General features: G+C 44.9%; 1 protein-coding gene across 1 annotated transcript in view; it reads left to right on the top strand.

Moving 5' to 3' along the window:
* The window catches only part of LOC118693945 (ATP-binding cassette sub-family A member 9-like), a 30,668-nt gene extending 13,574 nt beyond the window's left edge, over positions 1 to 17,094 (top strand). Inside the window, exons 18-38 of the mRNA XM_036394841.1 lie at positions 563 to 722; positions 966 to 1,132; positions 1,555 to 1,682; positions 2,296 to 2,433; positions 3,278 to 3,391; positions 3,907 to 4,077; positions 4,234 to 4,347; positions 4,541 to 4,648; positions 5,215 to 5,283; positions 5,836 to 5,927; positions 8,085 to 8,205; positions 9,126 to 9,240; positions 9,499 to 9,590; positions 10,479 to 10,642; positions 11,724 to 11,799; positions 12,289 to 12,383; positions 14,120 to 14,239; positions 15,507 to 15,647; positions 16,444 to 16,523; positions 16,616 to 16,671; positions 16,798 to 17,094. Coding sequence (XP_036250734.1) covers positions 563 to 722; positions 966 to 1,132; positions 1,555 to 1,682; positions 2,296 to 2,433; positions 3,278 to 3,391; positions 3,907 to 4,077; positions 4,234 to 4,347; positions 4,541 to 4,648; positions 5,215 to 5,283; positions 5,836 to 5,927; positions 8,085 to 8,205; positions 9,126 to 9,240; positions 9,499 to 9,590; positions 10,479 to 10,642; positions 11,724 to 11,799; positions 12,289 to 12,383; positions 14,120 to 14,239; positions 15,507 to 15,647; positions 16,444 to 16,523; positions 16,616 to 16,671; positions 16,798 to 16,887 — 2,411 coding nt within the window. The 3' untranslated portion in view covers positions 16,888 to 17,094. The remainder of the gene's footprint in view (positions 1 to 562; positions 723 to 965; positions 1,133 to 1,554; positions 1,683 to 2,295; positions 2,434 to 3,277; positions 3,392 to 3,906; positions 4,078 to 4,233; positions 4,348 to 4,540; positions 4,649 to 5,214; positions 5,284 to 5,835; positions 5,928 to 8,084; positions 8,206 to 9,125; positions 9,241 to 9,498; positions 9,591 to 10,478; positions 10,643 to 11,723; positions 11,800 to 12,288; positions 12,384 to 14,119; positions 14,240 to 15,506; positions 15,648 to 16,443; positions 16,524 to 16,615; positions 16,672 to 16,797) is intronic.

The following is a 17,094-nucleotide window of genomic DNA, read 5'->3' as shown; positions in this document are numbered from 1 at the left end:
CAAGCATGCCATCCCTAAAGTTCCATCTAAATGCGTGTTTTAATTGAATATCTAATCCATTTCTGCTAAATGTCAATATTGATAGGCCTAGAGTGGCTTAGTTGTGTCCCACTTGCCTTCAGTGAGGAACATCATCTTGGAGAAGCCCAAATGATTCTGTCTTGGTTTCCCAAAGGGTTTCAAGTATGAGAATTAAAGCTCATGTTGGAAGGGTATTTATTTACCTTTGAAGGGTTGTACAGCCCAGACCAGGAGGTGGGAAGGGATAAAGTTTGCAGAAGGCACTTCCTAAGGTCAGTGAAGATCTTGGATGTGTTGCCACACCAGCCAGTCTGCATTCACCAGTATAAATTCTGTTCTGGATTAATTATGGCCCCTTTTCTCTGCACTTCTAACTCTTGTCTCTCTAAAAAAAAAAAAAAAAAAAAAAGGCAAAAAAAAAATTTAAACAATTCAAAGCGTCCCTCTGTTCAGAGCAGAAGATCCCTGATGATTGCTGGGGATTAAAAGGTGTCCTTGGAAGGCTCTTTGTGGATAATGGCATTTCATGGTGAACACACAGGAGAGGGAGACCTCGAGGAGAGGGACCAGAACCTCCCGTGGCTCTCCAAGCAGGGCATCCTGGCCATGAGTGGGATGATGCTCTGGAGGCAGCAGGTGTGTGCTGTGCTGAGAATTCACCTGCTCAGACTGAAGCACGATGGAAAGTTCCTCAAGGGCATGTAAGTACAGAAGCTCCCACCTGCCCTGCAGACCTGGAGCAGCTCAGGAGGGGTTTAAATACTGCTGGGACGTTTGGAAGCAGAGAATTAGGTGGGAAATGTTTCAAAGGTGCAAAAACAAGGGCAGTCTGGACTTAGCAGGAGAACTCTGGCTTGCTTAAGTTTTAAATTTCCCCATAAATAACACAATTACTTATTGGTGGATTTCCCCTGGCCTCACTTATGGTCTGTTTTTCCATCTAGATTGCTGTTGTTTGGAATATTTATCCTTCCACCACTGATGGTTTTAATGCTGTTTCATCTGTGGCACACCGCCAGCAGCTGGGAAATCACATCTAGCCAGTATTTTCTTCCCACAAAAGAGAAAATTCAAAATAGGTCTACAAACCTCCTCATCTTCAATGACACAGGTGAGGAACAACATGTGAGGCTGACTCACTTTCTGCATCAATGTGAATTTTATTATGATTGACAGAGCAACCTTGCAAATGCCACAGATATACAAAGGAATGTGCATTGAGAGATGTTTTATTTTGAGCAAAAGGAAATGCAGTCCTAGTGATGATTTAGATGATATGTAAAAGAGTAATGAACCAGGAAATCTTAAAAAAAGGCAATAAATAAACTAAGTTTGAAACACATATATTTTGTTTGACCAGTTTAAATAAATAGAAAAGATATACAAAATATGTGTTTGCTTAGAATCTCAATATTTGGGGTTTTTAACATAACTCTGCTTTGCAAGTAGGAACTTGTTTACATCAAACCCTTTTTATTTAAAGAAAAAAAATTCCTCTAATGACTCTAATTTCTGTCCTTGACTTGATTTCAGGATCAGAAATCGAGGATTTCATTGCTGCTTTGAAGATTCAAAACATAACCCCAGAAATAACCTCGGAGAAAAACATCACAAGCCTTCCAAATTATAATGGAGCTATAAAAATATCCCTGGAAGGCAAGGTGAGGGATATTTTTTTTTTCCTTCTTTCATCCTGCACATCAAGAGGATTTCCTGAGAAGTATTTAAATGAGAGAAATAAACACACCTGTGGCCATCATGTTTTCTGGAAAAATCCCCTTGCCCGGGATTTTTCTCCTGGGGAGCTGAGAAGCCTCAGAGAAAAAGGAAAACAATAATTATCTGATTTGCTTCCCCTGTGTTTTGCTGCTTTGGAATGTGTTTGGAGATTGTTTATCCAACAGGTGATTGTTCATTGGTTTCTGCTGTGGGTTGTTTTCACTCCTTGGCCAATCAGGGCCAAGCTGTGTCGGGACTCCGGAAAGAGTCACGAGTTTTCATTATTATCTTTTTAGCCTTCTGTAAGTATCCTTCTGTATTCTTTAGTATCGTTTAGTTTAGTATTCTTTAATATAATATAGCATCATAAAATAATAAATTAACCTTCTGAGAACCTGGAGCCAGATTCATCATTCCTGCCTTTGTCTGGGAGCCCTGGAAATACAAGACACACCAGAAAAAGGAGAATATTTTTTTGGTACAATAAGGAGTTTCAGTAGTGCTGCTCCCACCTCTCAGGGACATGAAGGCCTTTTTTTATTTTGACACCTTCAGAGCCGCCAGTTCACGGTGATGTGCAGCCCAGAGCCCATCAACTGCTTCCCTGTGCTGGTGAACATCCTCAGCAACACCTTCCTGCGGCTCTTCAACTCCACCTCGCGCTTCCGCGTCTGGAGCCAGCTCTTCTACACGGTCAGGGTCCCTCCCTGCCATCACCTGGGGCAGCTGGAGGGATGGAGACTGCGCAGCCTGGGGGCTGGGGGAGCAGCTCCCAAGGGCTGAGGGCAGTGGTCCCACTGCTGCTGGTTCCTGGGGGTGTTTAATGGGGATTTTTCCAAGGGTTCTGTGGGGTTTCGGTACCGTGAGGAATTGGTGCTGTTTGGAGAGGATTGGGATTGTTCTTGGAGAAGTTTCAGGGTGATCTACTTGTGGCCTTCCAGTCCCTGATGGAAAGATGGAGAGAGGCTGTTTACGAGGGCAGTGACAGGCCAAAGGGGAATGGCTTCCCACTGAGCCAGATTGGTTCAGATTGGATTTAGGAGGAAAATGTTCCCTGGGAGGCTGGGAGGGTGGGGAAGCCCTGGCACAGGTGCCCAGAGAAGCTGTGGCTGCCCCTGGACCCCTGGAGGTGTCCAAGGACAGTTTGGACTGGGCTTGGAGCCACCTGGAATAGTGGAAGGTGTCCCTGCCCACAGCAGGGGTGGAATGAGATGGGCTTTAAGGTCCTTTCCAGCCAGCCCATGCTGATGAGCGTGGTGGGAATACAACAGTGATCTTTGCAAACCCCACCTTTCCTCAGCAACAAAAAGCTGGTCTCCATCCTCAACAATTTACAGTAACCCAAATTCTTTCTGCAAATTCTAGGATGCTAAATGTCATTATTTTGTTCTTTTTACCTTGTTTTCTGTTCTTATACACCACTGATTTAGCATTAGTGCTCTTGCTCACTGCTGTGTTCAACCATCCCATGAGCGTTGAGCCAGGCAGATTTTCCCTGGGCAGCATCAGCCGTGGATGACTGAATTTCCCCCCACAGGGAGAAAACCCAGAGCTGAAGCACTACATTTTTTTTGGCTTATTCACCTACCTGCTGGTTTTGGCTGCTGGTTTGCCTCCTCTCTTTGCGATGAGCAGCGTGGAGGATTACAAGGTAAAGAGCACAAGGAGTGAATGCAATGCAAAATATCCGGAGAGCACCAGTGGGGAGGCCCTGGCACAGGTGCCCAGAGCAGCTGTGGCTGCCCCTGGATCCCTGGAAGTGTCCAAAGCCAGGCTGGACAGGCTGGGAGCAGCCTGGAACAGTGGAAGGTGTTCCTGCCATGGCAGGGATGATCTTTAAGGTCCCTTCCAACCCAAACCATTCCGTGATTCTGTGGTTTCTAGGCAGGATGATAGAAGAAAATCAGTCAGATCAGTACCAAAGTGCACTTCTCTGCATCCCAGGGAGCCAGCTGGGGCTCACAATAATGTGGATGTTAATAAAGCTTTTGAGATCTGAATGATTTAATTTTCTTTTCATTTTAGGAATGACGTGGTTTTAAACAAATGGTTGAACTGAGAATTGGAAGTGCTCAGAAAGGAGAGGAAGGGAGGAGCAAGGGAATAGAGAAGGAGCAGGGCTGATGTTTTAGACTCTCCCTTTTCTCACTTTTGTCATTTTTGCAGCTCCAGGCTCGCTCCCAGCTGCGGCTCGCGGGGCTCTTCCCCTCAGCCTACTGGTGTGGGCAGGCTCTGGTGGACATCCCCTTCTTCTGGAGCCTGATGTGCCTCATGTTCGGGCTCCTGGTGCTCTTCACCCGCATCTGCCCCTTGGAGACCCGTGCTGTGCTGACCCTGGTGAGCTCTGGGCAAAATGGGTGAATGGGAACAGCTCCCTGCCTTCATTTCACTGCAGGATTTGGCTTTAGAGAGTTTATCTGCAATGGGCTTCTCTGGGCAGGTTGTCATGTGTCCAGAGGCACCTCCTGGTCACTGATGTCTCTCTCTCTCCAGCTCGTTTGCATCTTTGGTTATGGAATATCTCTTGTCCTCTTCGTTTATTTAATGGCCTTCAAATTTCACGTGGGGCGAAGCAATCGTTACATTTGGTCCTTAACCTTCATTTTGGTAAGTGAGGAGCAGCTTCACTCTGAAATGTTTGATTTACACACCTTGCCACTTGGAGCTTTGTTTCAAATTTGCATCAGTAAATTTCAGTTTATATCAATATTCAGCAGAATAACCTGAATCACTGACAAATATCCTGGTTTTTTAGCATTAATACATTAGTGTTGTAAATCGTTTTTCTGCTTTATTCCAGGTGAGTTATGTTGCTTTTATGCACAGTGATCATCATGAAGTGCTGTACTACATCTGTATGCTGATCCCTATGTTTCCCCCTGTGGGCTGGATCATGTTCTCTGGACTAGTAAGCAAAACACATCCTACTAAATTCAATAATTATCCTAATGGTGCAAAAACTGGCAAAGCAAGAGGCACTTCCCAAATTCCCAGTCATAAAGAGAGAGTGGGAAAAGAAAAAGGAGTTCCAGGCTGTTGAGTTAGAGAAGAGGCTGAGATTTGACCTGTTAATCCTCTGTTTGATTGGGATGTTTTTGGTTTGTTTAGTCACTAAGAGCTGTTACAGTGGCTGTATGTTGGCAGCAGGGGTGGGATAGGAAGGGAAAGTGTTGGAATGGGAAAACCAGGAGGGAAGAAGTGAGATGGGAGAAGGCCAAAGACCTGGGAAGAGAGAAGCAGTGATGGAAAAGGTCAACTTAACCTGGCTGATTTGAGGCCTCTGAATTTCTGTAGCCAAGGAAGCCACAACCCCTTGAGGCAGTAAGAACCAAAGGAAAAAAATGCAGATCAAAGCTCCTTTATCCTGTCCTGAAGAAAAGCTAAACATCCCTACCTGCCCCACTTGCTCTGACCCTGCCCTGAGACACACCGTGCTGAGGAGTTTTCTAATTGACTCATCTCCTTTTCTTCCAGAACTTCCTCATGTACCACGATTTCACCATTTTTGAGACATGGAATTACATCTACATGCCTGTCTTTGCAGTAAGGAGGGACTTGGAGATGGTTGCTTGGGCAGGGGCGACTGTCACTGATGCAGTGGGCTTGCACTGGGCTTGTAAACTGTCCCCATAAAGAAAGGATGGGGTTTGAAATCAAAATTTCCCATTAAGTGTTGGCAGGGGAGGCAAATTCCAATAAATCCTGAGCTTGTGCCTGATGTGGCCCTTGGATGCTGCAGAAATGGGACAGGGGCTTAAGTGGAGCTCATGTAGAAGGCAGAGATATCATTAATAAAGTGATCATGCCAATGCTGCTGCCACAAAAGGATGAGAGGATCTCCCATCCCATGGGGTGTCTGCTGGGGTGCAGGTGGATTATCTGGGCTAGAGCTGCTGTAAGAAATCAAGGCTTTTGCAAATGATCTGCCTATCAGAGAGCAATGTCTGCAAAGCATCAATTTGGCTCCTTGCCCCTGCAGACCTTTTCAACAGCTGCAATTAATGGGATGGGTTACTGCATCCCTTTATAATTAAACTTAACAGGGTGTGTTGTTACCTTGTCTGCACCCAAACCTAATGAGTGTCTGCTTTTCAGCCATACGTCCACGCTGTGATTTTTGCTTTCCTCCTGCGCTGTTTGGAGATGAGATATGGAGAAGCAGTCCCAGGGCTTGATCCCATTTTCAGGTGGGTCCCAGGGAATCCTTGTGAGCCACAGCTGTCCCAGTCTGCAGGGTGGGCTTGGAGCTGCACAGCCTCCTGACAGCAGGGGGGAAAACGTGTTATGAGAAAAATGTTTGTTAGCATGTGGATAAAGTTCGTATTTTTAATTGTTTCTGTGTCCTTGAGAGGATAAAAATTGTGATTTCAGCCTTTTTTTAAGGCTCATAGCTGTGATTTCAGGGCGTTTCCCTACAGGGGGGTAAATTTTAGTTCCAATTTGAAAAAGAAAAGTTTTAACTCCTTTTCAAAGGTGCCAGTGTTGCTCCAAATAGGAATGAGAATTTCCCTAATCTTGATCAGCGTGTCCAAGTGCTCCCTGCTTAAGTGTCACCAACAACAAGTGACCTGAGTGACATGAGAGAAGATTTATAAAAAGTATTTAATTACCAAACACTATGTGGTTTTGGTTAATTGGTTAATTTGGTAATTTGGTAAAATGCCCCAAAAAAGGTAAAACTTGGTAACATTTGTAATTGGGTTAAATGCCCAAATTGCTTTGCAAACCTGCCACATGTATTTTAATTCTCCTTGACCAGATGATTGGAATGTCTGGAGCAGGGAACCAGTCAATAATTAAAGATGAAGGAGAAGCTGAAGCTGGCCTTTATTTTCTCAGCCATGCCAGTGAGGTTTTGCTTTTCCTCCCCAGGAATAAATTCTTGAGCAAACCCCATCAGGGGAACAGCTCAGTGATCCTTGTGTGTCCCTTCCAACTCTGAGCCTGTGAGCTCCCCAAGGGCAAATAAATTTTGGGTTTCATTGATGCTGCTAACTAAATAAATTTAAGGGACCACACTTTAGGTGGGAACCCTGCAATAAATTTAAAACGTGGCAGCACTAAAAGTGTGATCCTTTAAACACATTTTACTGCCCCAGAGGTTTGGGGCTTATCAAAAACACTTATCTGGCAAAATCTGGGCCTGGAAGGTGCCATTTCGCAGGTTCTTATCTAATGTTTGTGTCACCAGCTTCAACCTCAGCTGGCAGAAAAGTATTAAATTAAAAAAAAAAAAAGGGAATTTGAGGCTTCGAGGCAATTTTATTTATTTCCTTCCTGCCACTGTGGTGGGTAGTTCAGGCCCCAGTCTGTGCACTGGGAGATAAATTTGAAAACTATTATACTTATTTCTAGATATAAGTATGCATTTATGTCCTCTCTATACTGGGAAAAAACTTATAAATGCAAACCTTTTTGGAAGTGATTCCCAGTGAAAGCATCTCTCCTCCTCTGTGGGAAAAGGATTTGTAGAAACGGTTTAAGATTTGGCAGAAGGCTCACATAGTGTGTATCTGTGTGTAAACTTTGATATAAGAAATACTGACTTAGAAATGTTATAGAATAGATATTGTTGAGAGAGAAATTGAACTAGAAATAAGTTTTAGAAGATGGTTTTGCAAATAAGACTAGATACTTTAGGGAAATAGAACTATGAAAGATGTATTGTAGTAGGATTCAGAAGGGGTAATTTGTCACAGACATCTTGTATGAAAAATCCTTTCCTTAGGATTTTTTCCTCCTGAGAAGCTGAGAGGCCTCAGGAACCAAATGTAAACATTGATTATCTGCTGCTATGGAATGCAACAGGTGCATCTGGGATTGGTCTCGTGGGGTTGTTTCTAATTAATGGCCAACCACAGTCAGCTGGCTCAGACTCTCTGTCCAAGCCACAAACCTTTGCTATCATTCTTTCTTTTGCTATTCTTAGGATTTCCTCAGAAGGCTAGCTTTCTTCTATTCTTTTAGTATAGTTTTAATAAAATATATATCATGAATAATAAATCAAGCCTTCTGAAACATGGAGTCAGATCCTCCTCTCTTCCCTCATCCTCAGACCCCTGTGAACACGGTCACAGTAATTTTAGATGATTAGACATTGAGATGATTAGACATGATGTTAAGACATTTATAATACAGTGTGGTCAAAGTTGATAGGTTAAGAAATGCTTATAGTGTTTTGTAATTAGGAAATAGTTGGCTTCTGACTGTGATGTTGTGAATTAGAACATCTGTATTGTCTCAGCCTTCACGAGACTGAAAATGGAATAAAGTTTTTAAAACGCCCCTCAGTTGCCCCATCTGTGGGTCAGAAAAGGGCTTAGTCTGACCCTGCTGCACTCTAGGATCCAGCAGAGAAGGGAGGAGCCCCAGCAGAACAAGGAGCCCCCCGGAGAGGAGCCCCCCGAGGTGCAGGCGGAGCGGGACCGCGTGCGCGCCGCGCTGGCCTCGCTGCAGCACGAGCAGGTGAGCCCACACCCAGCCCTCTGCATGCTCTGCTCCATCCTCCATCATCTTCATTCTCACATCTGCCTCTGCTTTCTTAGCTCATGCACTCGGATGTTGTCAGAGCCCAGGAAATCCCTCTGGCTGCCCCGGAGGACTCAAAACCCTGACGGGGGCTCAGAGACCTTGGCACAGAGGCCAAGACCCCTGCGCCTTTGATTTTGACCCATGGAAAAAATTACCAACCTTATATGAAGATCTGCAAGCCACAAAAGTTTAAGTAGAATGATAGTGAATTTATCACAAGGTGAAAAGTAGAATTTTGAGGTTTTTAGAATGGTGGCTCGAAGTCCCAAGACAGAAGAATTTGAGCGTGCCCTTATCCTTCTTCTTTCTTCTTCCCAGCCTCCGTGCTCTAAGTGATGTTGGCACTTTTAGATTAGTTTAAGGTAGAAACTCACTGTCCAACATAAGTGATAAGTGTTAAAAAGTTATTGTAATTAATTACATGTAGTTTTTAGTATAAAAGACAGCACTGCCTCTGGGGGTGGCCAGTGTGCCTCAACCTGACCTGACCTCAGCGAGTCAGAAAAAGAATGTTAAAAATAAGAAATAATAAACAACTTTGAGAATGAGAACAGATAGAAAAGAGACTTGTACATATCTCAGAGTCACTCTGACCAGCAGAAATCCCAAGAAGATGTGATCTCACCGTCCAGCCCACGGTCACCCTGGCACCACAAGGACTTTAGTTGGCCCTGTTATTTTTATTCCCATCCTGCATATTTTCCTGTTTTGGTTTTTTATTTTTTAACCTCTGTTTCATGGCTTTTTAATTTAGAAATTTTCTCTTTTTCAAAGTCCTGCTTAATGGTAAGAACAGATCAGCTGTCTCGTGGGGTAGGAGGAGAATTTTTATTTCCCTCTCTGTCTCTTCACAGGACTTGGTTGTTGTCAACAGTTTGCGCAAGGAATACGAAGTCAAGACAGCCACTTCCATCTTCAAGAAAAAGAAGAAACTTGCTGTCAAAAACCTCTCTTTTGGTGTTAAAAGAGGTTCAAGTACTTTTCTGCACTCCCTGTAATATAAATGACTAAAATCTAAAGGGAAGGCCTCGTTTGGAGGCAATGTTTTTGTTAGAATTTTCTTGTAGGCATTGAGACCTGACACTCTGGGCTCCTGCATTCAAAGTTTTAATTTATGGGCATAAAACAACCCTTTCTCCTACTGTACTTTTAAATGTTACATAGAATGCAGGGGAGCAGTCATATGACCAGTAAATATTATTAACAGTTGTTGCATTTTTGTTCCAGGAGAAGTCTTAGGTCTGTTAGGACCCAACGGAGCAGGGAAAAGCACAACTCTGAACATGATTTCTGGAGGTGTAGCAGTGACTGCTGGGGAGGTAGGTGGCTCCTTGGAGCAGCTGCAGAAATAACCTTGATGCATTTATAAATTAAAACTGTGATAAGGCAAGCCAGCAAAATCTTCCTACAACCAGGGGATGTTTGGATGTTTATGTACAATTTATGTGTCCTGGATATTTACAGAGCTGAGAAAAAGTGTTGATTTATGCCAAGCATAAATTCTAGTGTTCATCAAAGTCAGTGTTATAGATTTAAGAGTTTGAGCAACAGGAAATCTTCAGCTGGCATTGGAAACCCATTGTGAAATGTCTCGAGCCCTGTAAGAATTGTTGACATCTAAAATACCCCAAAAATAACACTCTCCATAAACAGCCTTGCAAAACCAGGAAATTGAAAACGAATGTGAGCAGTGTTGGGCCAGTGACAATCCATCATTAATTGCGTGCAGAATGATTAATGGCATGTGCTGGGGGAGGGGAAATGCCATTGCTCTTACAGATTTGGGACTGAAGGTTGGAAATAGAAAAGTATTACTAGGAAAAGACAGGCTGGTGTTGGTAATATCACCCAAAGTGAAAAAGCAGATGGAGCAGCATCCCCCTGCTCATGGAGGGTGACCACTCCCAAGTGGCTGCTGACCACTCAGCTGCTTGCCTTGGCTAGTTGGATGGGTCTTGGAGCAACCTGGGCTGGTGGGAAGTGTCCCTGCCCATTGTAGGGGTGGGATGGGCTCTGAGATACCTCCCACCAAAGCCCCCTGTGATTGTGTGACACAATTGCAGAGCTGTGTCTGTGCAGGTGCTGCCTGGGGCTCTGGGCTGGTGGGAGGTGTCCCTTCCCATTTTAGGGGTGGGGTGGGATGAGCTCTGAGGTATCTCCCACCCAAGGGATTGTGTGACCCCACAACCGGAGCTGTGTCTGTGCAGGTGCTGCTCAGGGGCCAGGATGAAGCCCTCCCGTGCCCAGGGTCCCTGGGCTGGTGCCCACAGCAGGACCCACTCTGGCCACACCTGACAGTGCTGCAGCACCTGGAGGCCTTCACTGCCATCAGGGGAATGAGGGAGGAAGATGCTGCTCTTGCCATCAGCTGGTAGGAAGCCAAATGATCTCATCTGTTGGTTCTCCCTCCCTCCTGAGGTGGGGAGCCTTCCAGCCTTTCTGTCGCTGCTGGAAAGGAAGGGTTGGGACTGTTTTCAAGCTTTGAATGATTTATTGCTCAGATAAAAATCATTCTCAGGGGCCATGAGATGTTAGAGGAGCAAGCATTTGGCCATAGCTCAAGAGTAGTCACCAGTTTCTTCATTACAAGGCAATATAGAACTTTCTAAACCAATGGACAGTTGCCACTGTCCATTAATTTATTATATTATAGAATTTTATTTTGCTTTTATAATCTATCACCTTACTCCTGCTGCAGTGCAGATACTTTTGTCTTATGGCTTCTGTCTCACTTGCACACAAATGCTTCTGTTATAACTTCTAAACTCTCAGCTTATTCCATACAACCCCACCCTTATTATAAATCCTTCACCATCTTATCAATACAGTTTCTTACTTACTTAAGGCATATTCTCACCTACAGCTATAGAAATATAAATTTATATTTATGGTTTTTCTGCTTAATATCTGTGCGTTGTATTTTTGCATCAATCTAAGCTTCTTCCAAGGCTGTAGATTAAATCCTTCGGTGTCTGTGGAAGCTTCTGTGTTTCTGATTCCCACACCACCCCAATCACTCTGTGATTTTATAGGGTGGGGTTTCTCTGTTAACAAAGCTGGCTCGTGTGGTTAAGAGACAACATCTTCAATGCCTCTCCCCTTAGAGAGGGGCTTCTCCTGATGAGGTCTGCTATTTTATACTGCTCTCAGTCCCTTGTCTATGAAGATTGTAGCCCAAGTTTACCTGGGAAAATTCAGAAAAAAAAAAAAATCAAACTTGTCTCAGTTCATGGCTAGTTGCATGAGTAACACTTCTCTCATTAGCTGCACTTCCTGCCTTGAATTTCTGCAAAAATTCCTCCATTTAACATCCAAGTTAAGGAACAGAATCCCCAAGTAACCCAAGGTGATGGATATCAACCCAAACATGTCAGTGTTCCTCAGCACCCCTGACCACCAAGGTTGCACGCCAAGATGGTCATTTGAGGCTTTTCCCTTTCCATTCCCCACAGCATAGGAAGGACCTTGGATCTCCTGAAGCATTTCAGGACCCCAGCAAGGAGTTTATCTGCTGGAGAAGCCAGAAAGGTACGTGTTGGATTTGCTACTTCCCCAAACCCTGCTCGCTCTTTCTTGGACGTGGTGCAGAGGAAAACTTCAGCTGAGTGGGTTCCTGGCATTATTAATTTTCATCAATACCTTTTGAATCCATCCTGGCAGGATTCCCTGCCTCCTCCTCACCCCCTTTTCCCATTCTTCTGCACTGTGTGCTTAATAAGTGCTGACCACAAATTGGATTTACAATCACCTCTTCACGCCCCACCACCTTCATCTTCCAGTAAATGGGATGGAAAACCACTTTGACATCTTTGGCAGGCTCAGGGGTTCTGGGGAAATCTGATTTTGAGAGATTAAAACATTAACTGAGAACACCTGAAGTGGGATTTTTTTTAAATCCCTCTTCCTTTTGTACTTTGGAATCAAGAGCTTCAGCTTTGAAAAAATTCACAGGGATTAAGGTTCACCAGTTTTGCAGGTAAACAAAAGAGCCCTGACCTGATGTTGTTCCCATTCCAGCTGTCGTTTGCTCTGAGCATCCTGGGAGGCCCAGCAGTGATGCTTTGGGATGAGCCCTCCGTGAGCGTGGACCCCAAAGGGCAGCGCCGCATGTGGTGAGCAGCCCTGGCCTGGCAGGAAGGGGAATCTGGGACAGGTTTAACAGGATGAGCTCACCCATCATTGCAGGAACTCTTGGGCAGGCAGAGGTGACAGTGGAGGTCTGACATTTCCCTTTTTCCCAATGCCCAGGGCATGGGGAGATCTTGCTGAGCTCCTCACTCAGCTGGCAGCAAGCCCTGTAACATAATGGTCATTAATACACCCCAAAAAATGACCCCATCATGGTCATTAATACACCCCAAAAAATGACCCCATCATGGTCATTAATACATCCCAAAAAATTACCCCATCATGGTCATTAATACATCCCAAAAGGTGATCCCATCATGGTCATTAATACACCTCAAAAGATGACCCCATCATAGTCATTAATACACCTCAAAAGATGACCCCGTCATAGTCATTAATACACCTCAAAAATGACCCCATCATAGTCATTAATACACCTCAAAAGATGACCCCATCATAGTCATTAATACACCTCAAAAATGACCCCATCATGGTCATTAATACATCCAAAAAAATGACCCCATCATGGTCATTAATACATCCCAAAAAATGACCCCATCATGGTTATTAATACACCTCAAAAATGACCCCATCATAGTCATTAATACACCTCAAAAATGACCCCATCATGGTCATTAATACACCCCAAAAAATTACCCCATCATGGTTATTAATACAGCCAAAAAAATGACCCCATCATGGTCATTAATACACCCCAAAAAATGACCCCAGCATGGTCATTAATACACCCCAAAAGATGACCCCATATTGGTCATTAATACACCCCAAAAAATGAACCCATAATGGTCATTAATACACCCCAAAAAAATCTCATTAGGCACCAGCTGAACCCATGCATTTGGTACAAAAGCCCAAATTTCTGTTTTCATCAGAGCAAGGGAAGAATTTGTAGGAAGTCCTCCCTTGAGTCATTCAGGGCTGGTGTTTGCTTTTGCTTTTCATCAGTGCAAAATTTGGAGGGATGCTGACATGACAAATCACAACATAGCAGTGGCATCCAGGTCATCTTTAAACGAGAAAACTGATGTCTTTTAAATAGTTCTCTGCTTTTTAATAACTTTAAAAAGTTGTTTCTAGGGAGGGAGACAGACCAGTGTTGGAGGCTTGGATGCTGAGAATTTTAAACTTTCTGTGCTGAAGGGCACAGACCCACAAGAAAATACTGTAATTGACCTGAGGCTGTGGAGAAGGCTTCCAAAATTGATTGATAGTCCTGGGATTACGGGTGTGGAGTTTGATTAGAAGTTTGTAATATCACAGGGTGGAAAACTCAGAGTTTGGGGTTTTAGAATATAGTAATATATAGAGAGCAAGATGGAGGTTTTAGGGTGGAGGCTGCTCCTTCACCTTCTTCTCCATGGGTTTGGGTGGTTTTGTGTACTTGGACAGAAAAGTCTGTGGACTTCGAGTGACCAGCTATTGAGTTAAAAGTGAAAATAATTTAGGTGTCATTCCTTAATCGGATAGTTTGGCCTCAAAAGACCTTGTGTAGAAAGATAGTTAGCCATTGTGTAGCTTGTTAGTAGAATGCTGTAGAACTGATGACTTTTAATATCGATAAGAAATAACAAACATCTAAACCTGAACACGAAGTACCACCTGTAGCGCTTCAATCCCCGCCTTGGCAGGGGCAGAAAAAGGAGCCGGGAGATTCTCTGTGGCTGTTCCCGGGAAGTGACTGCGGTCCCTCTGTTGGCAGGAGGATGCTGGAGGCCTCCGTGAGGAGCAGGGAGAGGGCAGCCATCCTGTGCACGCAGTCCCTGCCGGAGGCGGCGGCGATCTGCGACCGCGTGGCCGTCCTGGCGTGCGGCCGGCTCCGGTGGGCACGGCAGCTGGGGCTGGGCTGGGCCTGGGGCTAGCTTGGGGTTAACCTGGGGTTGGGGTTAGTTTGGGTTCATTTGGGTTATTTTGGGGTTAATCAGGGGGGTTGGGGTTTGTTTGGGGTTAGTTTGGGTTCATTTGGGTTATTTTGCGGTTAATCAGGGGGTTGGGGTTTGTTTGGGGTTAGTTGGGCTTATTTTGGTGTTAGTTTGGAGGTTGGGGTTCATTTGGGTTATTTTGCGGTTAATCAGGGGGTTGGGGTTTGTTTGGGGTTAGTTGGGCTTATTTTGGTGTTAGTTTGGAGGTTGGGGTTCATTTGGGGTTAGTTTGGGTTCGTTTTGGGCTTAGTCTGGGTCATTGTGGGGTTAATCTGGGGGTTGGGGTTAGTTTGGAGTTAGCTGGGGTTAGTTGGGAGTTGTAGTTAGGTTTGGGTAGGTTGAGGTTAATTTGGGGTTAGTTGGGGTTAGTCTGGGTTAGTTTGGGGGTAATTTGGGGTTAGTTTGGGTTTGGGGTTAGTTTGGGTTTGGGGTTAGTTTGGGTTCATTTGGGTTATTTTGGGGTTATTCGGGGGGTTGGGGTTTGTTTGGGGTTGGGGTTATTTTGGAGTTAGTTTGGAGGTTGGGGTTCATTTGGAGTTCATTTGGGTTCGTGGTTAGTCTGGGTAATTGTGGGGTTAATCTGGGGGTTGGGGTTAGTTTGGAGTTAGCTTGGGTTAGTTGGGGGTTGTGGTTATGTTTGGGTAGGTTGAGGTTAGTTGGGGTTAGTTGGGGTTAGTTTGGGGGATAGTTTGCAGGTTGAGGTTATTTTGGGATTAGTTTGGGTTAGTTGGGGGTTAGTCAGGGTTAGTTTGGGGGTCGTTTGCAGGCTGGGGTTGGTTCGGGGTTAGTTTGGGGTTGGTTTGGGGTTAGTTTGGAGTTAGTTTGGGTTAATCTGAGGGTTGGGGTTAGATTGGGGTTATTTTGGGGTTAGATTGGGGTTATTTTGGAGTTAGATTTGGGTTATTTTGGGGTTAGATTTGGGTTATTTTGGGGTTAGTATGGGGTTATTTTGGGGTTAGTTGGGGTTAGTTTGGTTTTTTCACTTCCTAATCTAATGGCAAATACTGGTTTGGGTGCTCCCACGTGTGTATCAATCAGTTTTGTGGGAGGTAGCATGGCATGAAGAGCTGATGAAGAAGAGGATGTACAGCCACTCCTCAGCTCCCTCAAGCCATGGATTTCTTTTCTGGCTGTGGTGGTTTGAGCAATGTTTTCCCCCCTCTGCAGGTACATCGGTTCCCTTGAGGATCTCAAAAGGAAGTTTGGCACAAGTTACCGCCTAGAACTCAAAATGACAGAGGCGGGGCAGAGCGATGCTCTGCACACCGAAATCCTGAACCTCTTCCCCCAGGCAGCTCGGCAGGAAAGGTCAGTGCCCACGGGCTGCCCATGGCAGCCTGGATTTGGGTTGGGACTCTCTCTTCCTCCTGCTGGCCTTGCTCAGTGATTTACCTGGAGCACAGTTATCCTACAAACCTGTCGGGTCCGGCTGTCTGTCTCTGCCCCGACACGGGTAGGGTGGTTCTTGGGTGGCACGCGTTTTAAAGGATGAGTCTGGACTCTTCAGCTTTTCGGTCTTCAGATTGTTTATTGTTTCTTATCTACAAAATTTTCTGTCTGCCCAACAGAGGTCTGATCTGCAAGGCAGCCACAGGCACTCTGACCACCCACGGGGCGGTCATGTCTTTTTATACTAAAATCTACGTACATGATATTTACCTTTATTTTCCAATACTTTTCACCCATGTTAGCAAGTGCACCTTCACCATAAACCAATCCCCAAGTGCCAACATCACCACAGGAGATGGAGGACAAGAAGAAGAAAGAAGGACGAGACACGCCCTGATCCCTCCATCTTGTCTCCATAACCCCCCTGTACCAAAAACCTTAAAGTTTATATTTCACCCTCTAAATGTGTCCCTTTTACACCCTTCACTCTAAAGTGATTCTCAAGTCCTCAAATTGCTGTCACTTCTGTGGATGGATCAAAATCAAGCCACCAAACACTCTTGGCAACATTCCAGGATTTCCAAGACCCCCAAGGGTTCTCCTGGCATCTCTGGACATCGGGAACGATGTGCTGAGATCCCACACAAACCCCCCCCCTAAACTGCAAAGCTGAGTCACAAGATGAATAATTCCTTTATTTTTATTAATTTTTCAGGACTTCTTCCATGCTCACCTACAAGATTCCAATGGCAGATGCACTACCTCTGTCCAGGTCTTTCTCCCAGCTAGAAGCAGGTAAAAGGAAACCACCAGTTAAATAAGGAAATCACTTTCAAATGGTTTCTGTGGATTTGCTTTTTAAGGATGCTTTCTCCATCCCTCCACAGCCAAACGGAATTTCAAGCTCGAGGAGTACAGCTTGTCACTGAACACTTTGCACCAGGTAGGTTTGTGCAGGAGCTCCAGGTTGGGAATTGCCTGTGGAAGAGAAGGAGAATAACCTGTGAGCAGCACAAATACAGCCAGTCCCTGGCAATGATGGGGTGCTTCCCACTGTGTCCCCTTGCAGGTGTTTGTAGACCTCACCAGGGATGCAGAGGAGCACGACCTGGAGGTGGCATCCAACGGGGCTGTGGAGCAGAGACCCCTTCAGCCCTGACTCCTGGAGCCACAGTGGGAAATATTCCATGCATTTCTTCAGTGTTACTGAATTTCATCAGTGAAATCACTGGTAGCTGTGGTCAGCTGCAGCCCCAGCACTCGGTGACCCACGTCACAGCACACACAGCCCTGCAGGTGTTCTGCCTCACAGAGAAAAAAAAAAGAGTTATTATTTTAATAAATAAAGCCTTTATCCTTTGACAAA

Source organism: Molothrus ater, chromosome 19 (assembly GCF_012460135.2).
Source record: "Molothrus ater isolate BHLD 08-10-18 breed brown headed cowbird chromosome 19, BPBGC_Mater_1.1, whole genome shotgun sequence".
Taxonomy (NCBI): Eukaryota; Metazoa; Chordata; class Aves; order Passeriformes; family Icteridae; genus Molothrus; species Molothrus ater.
The sequence above is the reverse complement of the archived record's forward strand: the minus strand, read 5'-3'. Positions and strand labels throughout refer to the sequence as shown.